Source organism: Topomyia yanbarensis, chromosome 2 (assembly GCF_030247195.1).
Source record: "Topomyia yanbarensis strain Yona2022 chromosome 2, ASM3024719v1, whole genome shotgun sequence".
Taxonomy (NCBI): Eukaryota; Metazoa; Arthropoda; class Insecta; order Diptera; family Culicidae; genus Topomyia; species Topomyia yanbarensis.
In genome coordinates, this window is record NC_080671.1 from 386,016,797 (window position 1) to 386,037,110 (window position 20,314).

Genomic DNA, 20,314 nt, shown 5'->3' on the forward strand with positions numbered 1-20,314 from the left:
TACTCACCATTCCCTTCTTTTGGCCATTTTCACTGTTGTTTAATACCTTTCGAACCAATCCATGAGATAGGTTGGAGTCCTTGGTTTGGCCGTTTGTCATGATAGCTCCATTGCAGAGAGCACCTTGAGAGTTTCTGTAAGAGGCAAGAGAACAACAAATTAGCCTTTTTGTGATTATTTAAAAACCGTACATCCTAGGCTCACAATCCTGTAAGCCAAAACTAAATAGTTTGTTTTGATACAAGTACACCACATTACTCAAAAATTTAACGTCCTTATAGTACCGTAATTTGTATCATTATCGCAACAAACGCGGAATGCAGCTTTATTCCAGAACAAATTCTGAAGCTTATATTATATTCACTATTCACTATTCAAGCAAACGCGTAAAAAATGTAAAAAATAATTAAACCAATTGAACATCAGGCTCTTGTGGAAATATTTATATAGTGATCATATGGCTTTTAATACGAAATAAAAAAAATCACGCTAGTCTAGATATTTTTAAAACCACATGAACTACACGCGTACTTCTCCCCTCAAACATAGTCTCACTTTTTTAAATACTTGAGAACTGCATGCCACCGAAACACCGAAATTGGCCTACACATGGCCAGCGGCTTTTCATGGCATTCGCCATTTTCCAGATTCATCACATCCGCCAGTGCCATCGTTCCGTTGCGAGTAGAACAGCTGAGCTGCGCTCTGTTTTCCACCTCCAGCACACTGAAACTCCGTAATACTACTGGATTAACGACCGACTTTCAGTAACGAGGAAATCACTTCGCGCTCCGCACAGAGTACGGTAAGGCTCGCGGCGCGTGCCAACAGTGGAACAATCTCGCAATTAAATTTTGGGGCTATCGGTACTCGTGACCCTACCTTGTAGTGATCTGCCAAATTCCCGCACAATGCTCCGGTAATCGCAAGCTATAGTTACAGATATGCTGACGGGTGTAGGCTGTAATCAGCAAGGAAGCGAATCATCGTTTGCGCACTCGCACTAATTCGGTTCGACTGTCCTTGGTTTGATGGATTACATAGAGACTGCGTGATGGATAAGGGTCATTATGAGTTGATTTATTCCAAGAGAAAAGTAATATTTGATCAAAGTTCAATAGGGATAATTACCTTTTAATATTACACCATCTAAAAATTCTTCATATTTCTTAAATAAAATTGTTGGAACTTCAACTCAGCTTTGATGATAGATTGCATGATGATTTTCGTTTAATAAAGGTTCACTTAAAAAAACCAATTTGATAGTAAAAATAAGTAATATAATATTGGATTAATTTATAGTGATCTGACGTCCTGGATTAGGCGAGACAGTACCGGATTTTAGGGATATGTTCTGCATGATCATAGGTCCCAGAAAGTATCCTGCTTTTTCCAACATACTGATTTTTATTCCCAAATATCTATACTGCACATATCATTTGTAGAAACTAATTATAAAAGTGTCCTAATTTTTGAATAACGCAGGGACGGTGCAAATGGAGCCAATCCTGATTGTCACGATGCGTTTGCTGACTCCTACACGGAAATAGAAATGTTCCCAAAATCGTGAATAGAGTACCATGAACTCTGGAACAATCACGTTTTTACGTTACGGAAACAGAATCATGAACAAAAATCATGTGTTTCATAATTATGTTCAATTTCCCTTCAGTAACGCCCGCATAACGCTTTTATAAGTGGAAATTTATGTTTTTGTTTTGTGAACATCAGTAACAATTTCCGCCATGCCATTGCCAAATCGAGTTTTCATGCGTGAACTAGTTCACAACTTTATGAACTCTATTCATAAAACCAAAGGTTGACTGATGACGTTATTTATAGATTTAGGAACATTAGTTCACTAAAAATCAAAACACTCTGAATATATTCTCGTGAACTATTTCACGAAACTCGGAATTTGATTCCTGAATTAATGAAATCCTCGAGAACTGATTCATGATACCTAATATATCAGTTACGATCCAATATCCGTGCTCGTGGAACAGTTCGGGAAATCATGAAATATTGTTCATGTATTCGTGATCTGATTCATTAATCCTAGTATAATAGTCATGATTTACCATTCGTGCTCGTGAAATAGTTCACAAAATCATCGACTATCATTCATGTATTCAAGAACTGATTCATAATGTGAAATATATTAATCACGATCCAACATCCGTGCTCACGAAATAGTTTACAAAATCATGAAATGACATTCATGCATTCATGAACTGGTTCATGATACCTAGTATAATAGTCACGACTTACCATTCTTGCTCGTAAAATAGTTCACGAAATATTAAAATAATATTCATGTATTCGTGAACTGGTTCGTGTTCGTCAAAATGTTCACAAAATCATGTGATATTATTCATGGATTCGTTAACTACTTCATGATTGCTAGTACATCACTTATAATCTATTGTGCGTGCTTGTGGTATTTAGAAGAAATCCCTTATCATTTTCAATTTTATGTAACATGCTAATGAAATTTTTACGTTGACTCTTTCACAAAATTTGGAGAATTATTCATGGAATCATTTTTGTTTCATGCACTTTTTCATGAAATGTCCAGCTGCTAGCGACCAGCGAACACGTTATTCATTTAATAAGGTTTAGTGTGATGTCTGGACAGAAAACGAAAACTGCGTTGAGCACCACAAATCGTATTCGTGATCTATTCACAGAACAATATACTGCGGATCAGTCACACTTTTATGATCCAGTTCATATTGCCAAGTTACTCTGAGTTAAAAATAAACCGATAGTAACCAAAAAATAACAGATCGCGATAATGCGAAGAGAAATTACGAATACCATCATAAAACTGCTGATATTAGGAACAGGAGTCACATTACTCCACATGTCAAATTCGAAAGTAAGCTCTAGAATAAAATGTTACGATAACGTGAACAGAAATTACGAAAATTGTAACTAAGATCTAAGAAATCATTAACATAAATTACACAATAAATATCAAAAGTAGTGACTAAGATCCTGAAATCATGAACATAAATAAACATAAATCTCTACTCGCGACTAAAATATCACGACAACGTGATTAGAAATTATGAAAATAATGACAAACTTCCTGAAATCATGAACATAAATCACATTACTCGTGATTTAAATATTAATAATCGTAACTATGATCCTGAAATCATGAACTCTACTCATGATTAAATATCACGATAACGTGAATAGCAATTATGAAAATCGCGACTAGTATTCTGAAATCATGAACTTAAAACCCGCTAGTCTGATAGAAAAATCCGATAGTAAACTCATGAATAAAATAAAACGGTAATGTGATGAGATATCATACAAATCGCGAATAAGCTCCTGAAATAATCAACATCGTTTGACTATCGGCTTTTTGTTCCTAAATTATGAACAAGAATCATTACAAAAACTATACATGTCCAGGGAACAACAATAGTAACTCATCTAAACATTCGAATGTAACGCCATGTATATATTCGGGACGAACTAGTTCTTCGGAAACACAAATAGTTTCATGAATAGGTGGTTTATTATACATAAATTCAGGAGCTTGGTCACGGTTTTTGCAAATCATTCAGTTCACGAAGTCGTGACCTTTTTTTCATGAATTTATGAATGGATTTTTTCCCATGTAGTATGAGTCAGTGCACAAATCTTTGCAAGAAGTGTCTTAATTTGTCACAAGCTGCGCAAAGATATGTGATACGTACATCTTTAATAGGTTTCTTAAGGGCATCCCACATTCGTCCCGAAAACATCTGGTTACTTTAGATTAAACTATTTAAAATCAGTTAGTTCAAAAATAACTATGCAGAGCTTGATATTCAAAATGAAAAGAATCCTTATCATTACTAACATCCACTCCTATCACCATCATCCATTAACCCTTAAAGGCGCAAACCAATTTTTTTCAAATTTTATGAAAATTGTCTCACAGCTTTAATACGTTACTATGATAATTTTGAGATTGCTTTCGCAATGTTGTTTTAAAACAACATTGCGCATTTAAGGGTTAAGAATACAACATGTTATCACAAGAGTTATCCATCCCCCGCGTTTTACTAACAATTGGGGCCATCTTTTATTGAGACCAACTAACGAGCAGTGACTCAAAACAGAAACGCCGGTAGTAGCTGATTCGAGCCGGTTTGACTTACTCGGGCATGTTTTCATCAACTGAGAGGTTACCGCACTTGACCTGCTGAAATTGAATCTCTAAAACTGTGTGAAATCCATTGGAATGTTGCAGCTTCTGTTGGCTTGCTGATTATTCAGCTAATTTCTCACAACAGTTTTTGGGCTGTCCAGTTCGTATTAAATTGTAATTTTTTTTTTTAAATTAACTGTTTTGTCAAATATTAATTCAAAGTAATATACAGTAGTGGCAAACATTTAAAAAGAATTTATGCAGTTTTATAGTAATGATAATAACCACTAATGGTGTTCATTCAAAAACAATTTCCGAGTTCAGTCACTACTACAAATTTAATAAGCTTGTTGGATTCATGTAAGTCTATGGTTGCCTGGTTGAAGTACGGCAGGTTATTGCACTCGAAGAATTAAACGAACTTTGTCTAGAGCTTCTTTGCGGGTTATCATCATATGTCCACAAAAATATTTTGATTAAAAAAACAAATGTGATGTTCGATTCTGTTTGCACTGCCCCAAATATCACTACATCAAACTATTGACTAACACCGGTTTCAAATAGAATCGGTTCGAATTGAACTGAAATGCACACACCCAAATTGATTCAAAAAAGTTTTCGACAGGACCACCCGAAATTGATTCTCTCCCACCAACCTTCTAATCCATACAGCCGGAACATGCTCATCGATCTCCTCCAACGTTACCCGATCAGCAAATCGATGGTTGTAGAAGCTCAAATTATATCTATTATCACAGCTGAAATGGTAACCCGTCGTCGCTGTCCGATCACCGGTGACAATTTCCAAATTATCCAGGCTGCTAGCTCCGGAGGGAGGAAAGCTCAGCTCAACCAGGGGAGCCCGCTTCGGCGGTAAACTTTCCAACTCTTCGTAAGGAGGATCGTCATCCTCCAGGCTAGCGCTTAGGCGTTTGATTATTTTGGACATGTTTGTTTGGGACCCTGCAGGATTCACTGTTCAGAGATTCATGTTATCACTCGAGAATTTGTACGTCCGATCGCGAAGGCTTCACCGATACAACTGTTCCAGCTGGTCGATCAACAACAGTAACTGTCGCCGTTGGTGCAAAGCATGACACCGTGCGCGGGAGGACGGGGGTTCGCTGGGTTCACCATCGTCTGTAGTTCAGCAGCGTGTGAGATCTGTTATTGTTTGAGTTGAGCCGCTGCTGATTGAATTAGAGAGTGCAAAATGAAAAAAAAAGGCAGCAACATGAATGCAAGAGCTGGAGATGATGCCGATGATGATAGATGGTTTTATTCGTTGAGCTTTTTTTATTGACTGCGACTCTACCCCCACAATTACGTCTCTGATCTGATAGGTTTAATTATTGTGCAAACAAGCTGCTGACTGGTCGTTGGCATCCTGTTTTGTGATACTGCTACTTAAGGGAAGGTATGCAACTGAAATTTTCGAAAAGTGGATTTTACAATTTTTTTGTTTTTTTTTTTGAAACTTGAGATATTAGTCTATATATTTGAATCTCCTAGAGTACATTGGGCCTCTGTTCCGAGACCGGCATCGCACGATAGGTAACTAGTGCCCAGCAAGCGTGTGTGTATCTGTTGCAAGATTCTACCACCAGACGCCTGAAACACGTTTGGAAGTGATCGATGCAATGCTTTAGGACTGCCTGTCCATTAAAACATATGAGTCCCACATTGAAAAACAGCGAGCCGAGAAAAACGCTGTTCAATATTTATATTTTTATCGAGTCTTACGGACGGGACAATCATGCTTTGGTATTTTTCTTGATATTTTTCAAACAAACCTGGAGTTAATATTTGTGTACTTTGAATCAGTGGTCATTACGTGGAAGTGGAACTACTTACGTTTTAATGGGCAGCTTTTAAGGAATTTTTTCCCTAGCTTAAATGTCTGTTATCTGTGTGTTTTTCTCGAAGCCTCGTTGAACAAATAGATAACCAACATTTCTCGAAAACTAATTAATGGATTGCCTTCCTATTTTTTGTGATACTCTATACATTAATATAGAAGGATTTTTTTCGTTGCTTACTTACTTACTAGTCAAAAAATTCATAGTGAAATTATTTATTTTGTGCCGTGTGTTCTGTTTCATTGTCTACGGACAGCCTAAATGTTCCAATTTTGTCAAAAGTCTATATTTTCAAAATCATCGATGGCATCCAGTACTTCATAGTACCTAGTTAATTGCTAGCTTTATCCTCGTTTCAAATGATTTAGAGACTATTCATGAATTACGTAAAAAAGGCCCAAAACAACCTACTACATCCCTCCACGTCGAAATTGTCACAAATTTCCCATAATATATACAATTTTTTTTAAATCTTTTTTCTTAAGTAAAACATGTTACGTCAGGTTTTAGTTCACTTCCCCTCACTCATAAGTCACGAAATTACATATTTTGTCATACCTTTTCCCTATAAATGTCTTACATAATTCATGAAAAAGCAAATACTCGAAAAAAAATTTAAAGCATATTTCTAAATATGCCTACTTTGGATAGAAAAAATCCTGATCCGAAATTGCAAATATTACATTATTCTCTGCTTCTAGGTGTATATCTCCCCTTAATTGATGACACATGGCAAGGATTGAGCTTTGTACATGATTAAAGATAGAGTTTGTGCATCAAAATAAATGCAATTTTCTATAGGCACATTGAATCACTGAACTTCAAGAACGTGTATGCTTCTGTTACTACCACTAGAGCAGCATTGAGTAAGAGATGCTGTTGCAGAATGAACTTTTGGGAACGATTAACCGCCACAAAAGGCAAATGGCCTCAGAGGACCGGCTGGTTACAATTTTTTAGTTTGAATGAACTTGTAATTAAGAATAGAAATGATCAAGCCTTTTCGCGCTTTCAATTTTCTCACTGATAAAACGAAAAATAAGAGGCTTTCAATTTCACCGGGTCTTACGAGCGATGTTTCTTGAAGTCACGAGTTTAGCTTGCCTTTTGAAGGTTAAAACTGTTGAATTAATAAATTCATCCGTTCTTGGAGGAATTAGGGGAGACCGAGGAGGGTTGAAACATTTTTTTGTTTTTGCTAGATAATTCGACAAAAACTGTCATTCGATGATTGCTTATTTTTAAATTTCTTAATTCTGTTTATGCTTTATCAAATTACATCAGAATAGCTGGTACAAATCAATAACGAAGGTAAGTTGAAACAGCAATCCGAGGTAAGTTGAAACAGCAATCAATGTGAGTTGAAACAAGTAACCAATTATTTTAAATATTATCAAAACGTTTTCTAATCAAATCAAATGTTTCAATTGTGTCATTTTTATTCGTTCACACTAAGATAATTCCTTAGAATGGCTTGCATTCTTATCATTATTTTTCACAGTGTATGTCTACGTATAAACTGATACTTGTTTTGAAAATTAATGTTAGATTTTGGTTACAAATGCAGGTATTTCTGCAATTATCCCAACAGAAATAACAGTAAGACACTTTACCTAACCACTAAAAATATAATCATTCCGGGAAAAGATTGAAAATCAACCTAAATAACACAAAGTATTTGAAATTTAGAAAGTTTACTTGGTATGCTCGAAAACACAATATCGTCCACAACTTCTACAAAACAAAAAGTTTTTCAATAAAAACACATTGGATGATGGGTTTCACATAACTTGAGATACACAAGAAGAGGCAGCGCTAAATGTCTAATAGAAACGGAGAAAAAGGGATTCCGCCAACTTACCCCAACCAGGGGCGGCGAAACACTTTACGCCCGAGTGGGTAGAAAGCATAGGGTGAGAGGTCCATTAGTAAGGATTATTTCCCTTTTCGCAATGCACACGCTTACATTACATTCACATTAAATCACGTTCGTTTATGCAAATGGAATTGTGGTACATCGATGTTATCAAATGTGTGTAGTGCGAGATTCATGCGTTGTGCATGAATTTCGAGTGGGTAATTACCCACTCGGTTATTTTCGAGTGGGGAGTACTACCCACACTACCCACGCTTTCCGCCGGCCCTGACCCCAACCTCCAACTAGCCCCGGGCTCCCCTACGGCAAACAAAACCTAATACACCCGAATCTCCCAATTGTATCATCCGATGTCTTGCATAATCTCTCAATGGTGCCTTGTTATTTTTCTTTTCGACTTCTTTTTCTTACATGCAGAGCCGTAGCGTGCGGTTGGCCATGTCGGCCCCCGCCAAGGGATCCAACCTTGGGGGGCGCTAAACTGTTGATCAGCTTTTTAAAATAAATGAGGTTAAGTCATGAAATTAGTCAGGATAGGAGTATCATTCCCATGTACACACAACATTATTGTTTGAAAGTCGAACTGAAAAAGAAAGCCAAAGCAGACAGCAAAAAGGCGTATAACTGAGACTGTACCAAAAGCGGCAGAAGTCTATGCTACGATGTTAGTCTAGAATAAACAACAAACAAGACACAGACTTCAAATTTCAATAAAAATAGCGAAAAATATAGCGAACCACTAGTTTTCTCAGTTTCATAAAGGGCGAACACGAAATTATTACGACACACTCAACAGGGCATAACTTTTTTACCATTGGGTAAAAATCAACCAAATTTTGCACACTTTCTCATTGATGTGTATTGTTTACATGCTGTCAAACTCGAAGTCGTGTTTTTCGATTCAACGAAAATGGAGGTGAACCAACGCGAGTCGAGAGAACAAATTCTTTCCAAACACCTGGAATTTCCTGACCTGTCGCACCGGCAGTTGGGAAAAATGTTGAACATTCACCATTCAACCGTCTCCAGAGTGTTGAAGCTTTTCCAAGAGCGGTTGACGTTGGACCACGGCAAAGGAGCTGGAAGAAAACCGGGACCGGAGAACAAAAAGACGGAGGGAAAGGTGAAGCGGATGATTAAAGCAAATCCCATCGTCTCCAGCCGTGATTTGGCTAAAAAGATCGGCATGTCGCAGAGCTACATCCAGAATGCAAAGAAGAGAGCTGGACTACATACATACAAGGTACAGAACTTCCCAAACCGCGATGAGCGGTAACAATCGACGGCTAAAGCTCGGGCACGGAAGCTCTACCGGAAGATGCTGACAAAATATGGCTGCTGTGTGATGGACGACGAAACGTATATAAAAGCCGATTTTAAGAAAATTTCGGGGTTGGGGTTTTTGACCGGCAAGAGCAAGTTCTATGTGGACGACAAATTTAAGAAGAAGAAAATGTCGATGTTCGCCTCCAAATATCTCATTTGGCAGGCCATCTGCTCTTGCGGACTGAGGAGTGAGCCTTTCGTGACAAAGGGCACAGTAAATGGCGAGATCTACAAATCTGAGTGCCTCGAGAAGCGTCTTTTGTCGTTCTTGCAGCAGCACGACGAAGCTCCGCTATTTTGGCCAGATTTGGCATCACGCCACTATTTTAAAAGTGTCCTGGAGTGGTATGAGGCCAATTCTGTCCATTTTGTTCCAAAGGATATGAATCTGCCAAACTGTCCGGAGCTGCGCCCGGTGGAGCAGTACTGGGCAATGATGAAGCGGGAACTTCGGAAGAGCAAGAAGACAGTCAAAGACGATAAGAACATGTTAAAAAAATGGAAAAAAACTGAGAAACTGGTACCGGATGACACTGTAAAGACTTTTCAATTTTACACTCAAGGCTCCATCGATTAACTTTTCTTTTGATTTTTGAAGTAAATATATGTATAAAACTACCCTAAAATTTTGGTTTGATTTTAAACATTATAAGAAAATTGGCATGATTTTTTCGGTGTCGCAATAATTTCGTGTTCGCCCTTTAGTAACAAGGTGAACGGAAATGTGGTCATGGCCAGCAAAGCAGGCTGCCTTTTTAAAGTTGTAGCAAAGATGGTAGAGTAAACTAGATCAATTACCATCGCGAAGATAACCCGTACCATGAAAATTGAAGTCTCCTCGATGCCGGGAGGAGTTCCGTAATATCACAAAGTTGTCGGTTACCAATCTAAGACTAACCAATCTTGCACTAAGTTGAATCTCTGATTGAAATGTCACATGGTTTTTGGTGTTCCTGGAAGCGTTGGAAATTCTTTGTGTCTTCTGAATTGACCAGTTGCGGTATATTTAGCAGCCTTTCAAAAGAGAGAAAAAATATTGTTACGGATATTCATTTGCTTGTAATTGGTGCAATACTGCACGCATGACGCGCGGGACCAACAAACAACCGATCATGCAGACGATACTTGTCGAAGAAGACTCAAAATCGTCGCTCACTGGAGCTAGGGGCCATTCAAACTGACAATCCCGTCCTTCAGTAGATCCACGCATGCCAAGCTCGAATCGATAACTACACCATCGATCTCAACTCTGTGAGCGGGCATGTAAACGCGTTTGTTTCTCATGAAAGTCTTGTCGCCAGTAACGTCATTTGTTTGCTTTAGACAAAATATCACAATCCTGCGCTTATCTAGGCGAACTTTCGAGATATCTGGTACGTCTTGCGGAATATTAGAATACTTTGCGGACTGATCCGACAGAAGATCGGATACAGTCGAACCCAGTTCAATATGTTTGATTTTAGATAAAAGCTCAGATCTTTAGTGACGAATATTGTTCGGCATCAATTTTAGGATCATTTGGGTCAATTCAGGAGTACACGAAATATACGGTAGAGTGTCAATATTTAAGATCTTCCTGAAATTTCAAATCGGACACACCTCTAAAGTACTCGTACCTCGAAAAAGTCCCCATGCAAAATTTGAGCGCAATCGAAAAATAATGTCATGAAGCGTCGAGATCTGGTGTAATGTTGAAAAAATGTCTTTGTGGTACAAGGAATATTTTTGAATTGATATGGGACTTGAGTTTTGAAATGCAGTTTTTATTTTTTGTATGCCAAATGTTTTAGAAATCAACGGAATGTCAAAATCGGATGTCAATGCGAAAAAAAAACAAATTTTTTGATTTTTATTTGAAAATTAAAAGTACCAGAGAGGCAACTTTTGTCAATACAATTTTTTTATGAGAAGATACAAGATCCGTTGTTTCATGCAATTCTAAGACATGTGGCATAGAAAATAAATTAAAAGTAGCCTTATCCACTCAAATCCAGAATTTTCCAAGTTTCATAAAGGTTATTTTAAAACAAAATTTTGGATGACAGTAGCTCTCGATACTTCATTACATTCAGCATAAAAAATCGGCTTCAGTTTTTGAGTATTTTAAGGGTCTTTTTGTGTTTTTTCACGGGATAAATTTTTTGCACTTTGGCCGTTTTGCGCAATCCCTTAATCGCGTCTGATTGAGTTAAACTAAGCTAAACAAACATAAATTATTTGGGGAGAAGGTGGGCCATTTCCATGTACACAAATTATTATTTGAAGGTCGAACCAGAAAAAGAAAGCCAAAGTAAACACTAAAGGGGCGCAAAACCAAGACTCCGCCAAGGGCGCCAGAAGACCACGCTACGGCTCTGCTTACAGGGAAATTGAAAAGCGGAAGAGACGTTCGTATGTACGTAGCGTATAAAATAGTTATAGTCCGCTTGCGAGGAAATTCGACAACTGAACAAATTGAACCGTTTCCAGTTGTGAATCAAACTCTGGTCGCTATCAGAGTCGATGAAACGATGATTACCAGAGCTTCTTCTCGGCTTAAGTCGTTTTTCAATCCGGGACCCGTCGAATTCTCTCTGGTACCTCCGTGAAGACACATCGACATTTTGGTGACCCTGCTTTTACTTTCTGATGGCATTTTTTCGTCCTACTGGAAATCCATTCCATAAAAAGCAAAATGGCGGAACAGCAATAACTATCGTGGAATAACTTCATTGAGCGCTCTCTCGAGCTGGTGACTATGGAACCACATCAGGGTCAGTACTAGTACTTAATCAGTCTACTTTTTCATCTCGATCGGATCAGAATCTGAAATAGTTTTGCTTGTTAACAGTGTAGTGAATCAAACGAACGTTTCTACTTACAGTCTGCTGTCTACATGAACCGCGACAGTGCTATAAGCAAGTAAAGCAATCGAAAAAAAAACAGTCGTCCCAAGCCAGTATGAACAATAAAGCACCATTACTTTCAACGGCCCATACGGTTGTTTATTTCAAGATGTTTGAAACTCAGCAGCAAAATTTGAACAATCTTCGGTACAATACAGTGGCCGTCTGCTTAAAACACTGCCCAATCCGCCCTAGTGTTCGGGAAGTGGAACAGTTATTAAAGGTGCAAATGGAACTTAGACATACGGAAGTTGTTGTCATCCGATTCCACCACACTGGTAATGCTGTACTGAAAACATTTAAAATTTTGGCAATGGCGGAAAGTTTTGCTGTGGAAAACAACATGCAACACGTCGTTAAGCATGGTAATGCTAGAATCAAGAATCCCGTTTATATCGATGATGATAAGATTGATGTGCGTCTGCACGGGTACATTCAATTACAATCATGATGTCGGAATACGTAACGGTGGAATCCGTTGAGTTTGAAACCTGGAGAATTTTTTGTTCAGGTATTTCCAAAGGTGTCCAAAACCAGATAATCGTGATAACCCATACAACATCAATAGCGAGGACAGCATGAGGGAAAAGGATAAACCGAGAGAAAGCGAACTAAGTGCTCCCCAAGCAAAAACAAGCAATGCAGCTAATGGATCTCCAAAACGAAAGAAGATCTTTACGCGAAGTAATAAATCGCATGCACAAGATCGGATAGATTAGTTTTATTTCTTTTTATTTACACATTGAAATTATTAAAAGATCCACGGCTCAGGCAAGCTAATGCATTGAGCCGTGTCAAATAAGGGAAATAAAAAAAGTACAGCGACTAACCTGCCGAGTCTAGTATCCTACATGACAGGCCAATTTTCATATAACAATCGATAAAATTTAGAAATTCGAAATCAACGGTAGGTTTTGCAACTGTTTCGGTCCTAGCTCTCAGATCGGGAGATACAGCAGGGAAGCTAGTTGGGGCCGTTGATGTTTCTGCTTTACTTCAATGACGTGTATTTAGTGCTGAAAACGCTTCGCCGGTCCTGTACAGAAGATCTGTGTGTGTATGAATCCAAAAAAGTGTTCGGTGATCTAATTCCAACGAAGGACTTTCTGGCAGAACTCTTCCTCCCAGATGCTCAGAACTTGATTGCTGCCGAAGCTCTGCCTGTTAGACCCCAGAACTTTTTAACTGCCGAAAACCTGTGGAGAAAGCACAGTCGAATGAGAGATAATGGGAGGAGACAGTCTCTTATCGACTGTCCTGGGTTTTTACTCGCCTGATATGGTCACCCTAACAAAGAATTAACGAGCAGAGAGAAAGGTGATTCAAACTGAAATTCAGGTAGAGATTGATCGGAAGAACTGTCATAACTTTTTTTTAGTGGCCTTTCCTGCTTCCGTGAATAGGCTTTGATACGGTCCTTTTACGTGCACGTCACATGACACTAACACTACATCAAAACGTGATGGAAAATAATAAACAAAGATGGCAAAAGCAAATGGAATTGTTTTCAACCAAGACCATTCAATAAGAGCTCAAGGTGTAACTTAGGGTAGGATACGTCAGCTCTGTCCTAGACAACCGAACCAGTTTCAAACCAGATCGTGATTGGATAAAATTGACATCAACATGCGTATGGCTTGCAATCAAGAGGTACTAAAGGGATGTCCGGATGTGTGTCAGAATTATAAGATATCGTGATTTTGTTTATAACAACGTTTGTTTACTGCACTCTTTTGTGTTGTTTTTATCGAGATTTTGATTTCTTTGCGTAGCGTTCATATGTAGTCATAAAATGCATCTCGGCTTGTTCATTCATTTCGTTTAGGCGGAGTATAAAGGACGAATTTAGCGTTATTCCGCGACTTATGATTTTTTATCCATATCACAGAAATCATCACCTGCAATAAGCTTTCTTTTCCAAAAAAAAAACCTGTTTTAATCCACCTAATCGAATTCGAGAATTCAAGCCAATTCTCTTAAAATTCGTTCATAAAGAATCAATGTTTAATCTAATCAAATAAAGAACATGACAAAACCAACATATTGGCAACAGTGTTGCGTTACTTTCAACAGGGATAAAAATATAATAAGAGATTTTTTGCTTGGAAAAAGAAGCCTGCTGGCGGATCCTGTGCTAGGAACCAAAACGCACAATGAAGAGCCCCTTTGTTTCTGCTATTTTATGAGTGGAATCACGGAGTAGATTGCATAGAAACACACAACGAAGTCAGCATAAGCATGATGACCTTACAATTCGTAGTTGCTACTCCGTGATTGACCAGAACAAGCTAAGTTGCACAGAGAATCAACGAATGGGGCCTGGGAGTAGCTATCCATTCTCAATATGCACGTTTCGAGAATTCTATACTTTAAAATGCCAATAACGGTACTGGCCATGTCCTTACAGTCATCGGGGAAGGGAAGGAATGTTAGTGTAACAAACGTTGTTATGGAGATCGTGTCTCCACGATCAATGCAACTCTCAGTAGTGTTATCGTTTGTTTATTGCTCTGGGAAGCTGGCTGCCGATAATTTATGATAGATTTATCGTTTGTTGAATTAATTTTGAAATACTCGGTTTGTACAAAAAGTACCTTCAGCTCCGAACAGCCGACGGTCGGGAGTGAAATCAGGAATCTGTGAAAATTAACCAGATGTACCCGGTTCTCGGTAATTCGAGTTTCTGGAGAGATGTTCTAGTACTACGATACGATTTGTAAATTTTAATGAAATTCTAGGCATATTTGTATCAAAACTTTTGGAATGGTTTTAGAAGTCAATTTTTGACGTTACGGGATCATTAAACGATTTGAACTCGGAACAGCCGCTCACGACTCCACCGAAATCTGCTCCGGAATATCATGCCCGGGGTCAAGTCACCAAATGGTCCTTCAACCATGAGACAATTCCAAGAATGTTGATATTCATATTGCCAGTATTCACAAATAATAATCATAATGGATGAATTCCTGAGTCCAAAACATCCAAAAGTCTACAAATCGGTTAAAAACTAGCAATGTTGTGAGAAATACGCTTCATTCCCCAAAAAGCTATGCTTGGTGATGTCCTAACATGTCACTAACTATCAATTTCCAGCTTGGGAAAGAACACATGAATTCCATGGATTGAAATCTGAAAAGGTACCCTGATATCTATCTAGCTATAAGAACAGGAACCCCCAGTGCTCCTATCTTCACTGAAGCGAGTTTCTTTACGGGTTTGTACTCAACTCAAAATTTCATGATACAGCTCCCTCATACAAACCGGCCAGCTTCTGTTATGCAACATCACCATCATTCTACCAACTCGGTGTGTTGCTGTCCCGCACCATAACCCTGCTATAAGATCGTCTTCGCGCTTACCCTAGTGTCGATATTAACTGGCACTGGAAATCTGGAGTTGCTGGGAGGTTTGGATTCTTTGGAAAAAACCCCTTCGGACTCAAAAGGGACCATCCGACGTCATGTTTTGGTGGTCCGACGCTGTCGTTATATAATTAATTTAGTCATCCTTGTATGTCTACCTGGAGTTAGTCTCACCGCTATCCCTCTAACTTTTGAAATCTTTGAAGACTCTCTAATCTGATAACAAGTATAATATTTACAGGCAATTTTTGGCACCGTAATTATTTGATTTAATTTTTTCAAAAAGTCGGTTTGTGATTTGAAATATTCACGCCACCTTATAAAATTTAATCTATCATCGTGAAGTCCAACTGTCAAAATTTAAAAAAATAAAAATCGTATTTTGATTTTATTTTTCGTCATTTTAAATGGAATGACTTACTAGTAAAAACATATTTTTGCACAGGAAATATAAATCGAATCAACCTTTCATCGCGCTAATTGATCTAATCTATGTCGCTGACGTTCCGACGTTCATGTTAAACGCAAAGACTTCGCCTGTTCCCTAGTTACGTTTGACCGGTTCATGTCATGCGTAGTCAATTAAGTTCAATTAAATCTAAATTTTCCGCTTCAATCATACCCGGACCGGAGCGGACAGTCCGTGTGGAAAAGTATGATAACCCATCAAATCTCAGAGGGGCATTTGAAAACTACACTACCGGGATACGAAATACAACGTTGGGATCCAATGGGTTAATGTGTTCCCATGGCACATCTGCAAATTAATAACAATAAACCCACTAGTAAAGGCCGCTCAATTGTGCAATAATCGTTGGGGAAGTTCACCGAAAAATGCTGATTGGAAAACCTTTTACAAGCGGTGATCCATTTGGCCACCAACAGTAATTACTCCGAGCCCATTATTGTTGAACGCGACGACGCTTCAACGAGGGACCAAAGTGGTCGGCCAAGTCGGAGTAGACGGCTGGTGTTTTGTGTCATACCTACTATCGCAGATGGATGGGTGGGTGGGTGTTTGGTAGGTTGGTGTGTAGTATCCAGCATTCATTCGCGAGAAAAGCTCTGACCCCGCAGAGTCAACAGAATTGCACCGGCTGCTGCTATACTGATGCTGGTAGTTATCTACCAACTGTATGTGTGCTACTGTCACGTCGCGGGCGAAGTGGCACCGCAAACAAATGCCGCATTCGAGTATACTGGACAGTGCAGCTCTACTTGATGGCCGAGCTATTGAACTGAACGTGGCACGGTCCGGTGAAAGTTGGAGTCGACGGTGCTTTTGCTGGTGGGTGGAGGATAGATGCTGGCAAGTGGAATAATCGAATCAAATACACTTTTTCTCATGATCTCGACCTCTGGAATGGAATGGGCTTGATGCGAATTGAATGACGTTGATTCAGTAGGGTTGGCTGCCACAAACAGTGGGTTGCTATTTTTTTTTCTTTCAGAATGTATCTGGCCTATAAATAAAAGGGTCCCATTGCAATCTTTTGGCTGAAAAGTATTATAAGATTTTGTATAATTATAACATCTGTTATGCTAAACGGAATGTTTTGAACTGTATTTGGTTGATTACACAAAGAGTATAACTTTACTGGTGGTATGAATACACAACTACACTCTCAAAGTAATATGCAAGTTCACTTTAAAAAAGGGTCACTTATCGAATACGTTTTTGAAGTAGTGAATGCATATTTGGAGTATTCTACCACAAATTTCGTGTGCTCTGCCAAAATGTTCTTTATTTCGTTCATTTTATGCAATTTTTCTTTAAATTTTGTTGATTTGCTTATTTTTATTAATCATTTCATTAAATTTATTTATTTTTTACATCCGTCGTTTTATTCATTTTGGGACATTTTAAAATTTTTCTTGGTCTTATTTATTTTCTTTATTACCGAAAGCCCTTTGGCTGAATGCCCTTTGGTCGAATACCATTTTGCTGAATACTGTTTGGGCAAGTGCTGTACAACCGAAGGCCCTTGGGCCTACTGGTTTTAGTCCCAGAGATATTTGGCCGAAAGTAATACTTACAAAAATGCCACGATGTCTGTTTATTTATTCTTGTATTTACAATATTTGTTGTTAATGGTCTAAACAATCTATCGATATCTTACTTCTTTTTTGCATGAGCTGTTCTTACTATACATTTCATTTTGTTCTGTTAAATTTCTTTATTTCTTTTGTTCATTATATTAATTTTATTAATTTCATTGCTTTTATTTATTTTATTTACCTACTATTAATTATATGATTATATATTAATTAATTATATTCAACATAATTTGTGGCTCTTCATGTTGACTTAAAACAGAAGGTGGCTTGCAGATGATGATTGCAATAATCGTCGAAGGTGGTGTATCAAGGAGGGCCTATTATACTATTGCAGGTGTTTTCCTTCTCTCGCCATCCTAAAACCAAATTTCAGCCAGTAAATAGATATGAAATTAGATGATTTCGCACTTGTATTAGTACTATTGTTGTGGTGTGAATACTAATGTCATTTCTATGAACGTATAGCCATCATGCGCATGATTGTCACAATGGTGTCCGCTCATTTCGTCTAAAGCCATTTGGCCGAATGTCGTTTGTCCGAATGCCGTTTGGTCCAATACCGCTTGGCCGAAATCCATTTGACCGAACGTCGTTTGGCTGAATGCCGTAAGGCCGAATGCTATTTGGCCGAATACCATTTGGCCGAATGCCATTTGGCTGAATGCCCTTTGGTCGAATGGCATTTGGCTGAATGCCGTTTGGCTGAATGCCATTTGACTCAATGTCATTTGGCCGAATAACATTTGACCAAATGCCATTTAGCCGAAAGCCGAGTGCAATTTAGCCGAAAGCCGAATGCAATTTGGCCGTATGTAATTTGACCGAATGCCATTTGTTCCAATGCCAGTTAGTCGAAAACTGCTTGGCCAAAGACAAAACGAATGTTTCGATTTTATTATTTATTTTTCGTTTTTGTGAACACATACATTGTATAGTTTCACTGATTTTTCTTGACATGCTAAAGACGAGTTTAGGCAGCACTGCCGAATTGCTTGTACGTGGCTTTATGTTCGTTCGTGTTTTTTATACGTATTTCAGTGAAATGTAGTGCATTTGATTGAAATTCAATATAAATCGATTACCAGTTCGTTGCTCATCTGGATTACGGTGAAAGTAGCGACAATAGTTCGGCATTATGTAGTGATTTTATCATCACTTGAGTTACTTTTGACAAGCATATGTGTGAATCGACCTACCAAAAAGGCGCTCGTTGTTTCTGCTTAGTGTCTACAGGGACATCTGCACCTGACTGCTTGATTCGTCGTTTTGATTGATGGTAACGATAGGAAATGCAGTAAATGGCATCTGGCCAGATGGCATTCGGCCAAATGACATTCGGCCAAATGGCATTCGGCCAAATGGCATTCGGCCAAATGGCATTCGGCCAAATGGCATTCGGCCAAATGGCATTCGGCCAAATGGCATTCGGCCAAATGGCATTCGGCCAAATGGCATTCGGCCAAATGGCATTCGGCCAAATGGCATTCGGCCAAATGGCATTCGGCCAAATGGCATTTGGCCAAATGGCATTCGGCCAAATGGCATTCGGCCAAATGGCATTCGGCCAACTGGCATTCGGCCAACTGGCATTCGGCCAAATGGCATTCGGCCAAATGGCATTCGGCCAAATGGCATTCGGCCAAATGGCATTCAGCCAAATGGCATTCGGCCAAATGGCATTCGGCCAAATGGCATTCGGCCAAATGGCATTCGGCCAAATGGCATTCGGCCAAATGGCATTCGGCCAAATGGCATTCGGCCAAATGGCATTCGGCCAAATGGCATTCGGCCAAATGGCATTCGGCCAAATGGCATTCGGCCAAATGGCATTCGGCCAAATGGCATTCGGCCAAATGGCATTCGGCCAAATGGCATTCGGCCAAATGGCATTCGGTCAAAAAATTAGGTGCTGTGAATTTTTAGTATAATGAACACTTTTTACAATTGTTCATAAGGTTGAAACACATTTATAAATAATATTACGAACCCTGGGTAATCAAACACTACCATGCGTCTTCTTCAGACATATAATGAAAAATCACCTTTTTACATATCTCGGGACAGAAAGGGAAGTACACTAATTTTCAAGTTTCATGAACTAAAAGCAATCTTTTCGAACTGTTTAAAGAAAAGTACAGCAACATTAATTTTTTTTGAGGGTTACCTTATTGGAGCTGTAGAGCTAGGTTTTCGGAAGGGTTCCCCGTCAGAATCACACACTACAATTGCAGACGAGACAGGCAATGGCGCCCACTAAAACACTGAATGTGATATTCATTATACGGTTCGGGTATGTGCCGGCATAGCGACTTCGCTATCGCGTGTATCATCGTGAAGGGTTCGTGCATTTGTACGTTAACGTGTTCGATCGCGTGTGCGTTTGTATGTTGCGTGTGCTAACGTATATGTAACTTCGCGTGTATAAATTCTATTTGATAACCGTGACCGTGACTGATACATTATTTTCGGTGTACGGTTCAGGTGCTAGAAGAAAGTGAGCTCTTCACTATTCTAGACTACCCGGTCATCTGCTGTTGCGGCTCTATCGAGGATGATGCCCAACAGCTCAAAGGTTTGCGCCAGTAGACGTAGGTTACTGGCAGGCGTTGCCGTATCTATCCTCAGGTACGGCGGCCCGTCATGGTCAAGAGCACTGAGGGGAACCAGTTACCTACAGAAACTGGAGAGCACCTACGCGTGATGTGCCTCAGAGTGATATCTGCCTACCGCACGGTATCACACGATGCATCCTGCGTGATAGCGAGCATGATGCCAGTCGGGCTGATCATTCG

General features: G+C 39.0%; 1 protein-coding gene across 1 annotated transcript in view; it reads right to left on the reverse strand.

Annotated features, from left to right (window-relative positions):
- The window catches only part of LOC131684713 (ATP-binding cassette sub-family G member 1-like), an 89,642-nt gene that overhangs the window by 27,921 nt on the left and 41,407 nt on the right, over positions 1-20,314 (reverse strand). The window contains exon 3 of the mRNA XM_058967823.1: positions 8-134. Within this exon, the coding sequence (XP_058823806.1) occupies positions 8-134 (127 nt within the window). The remainder of the gene's footprint in view (positions 1-7; positions 135-20,314) is intronic.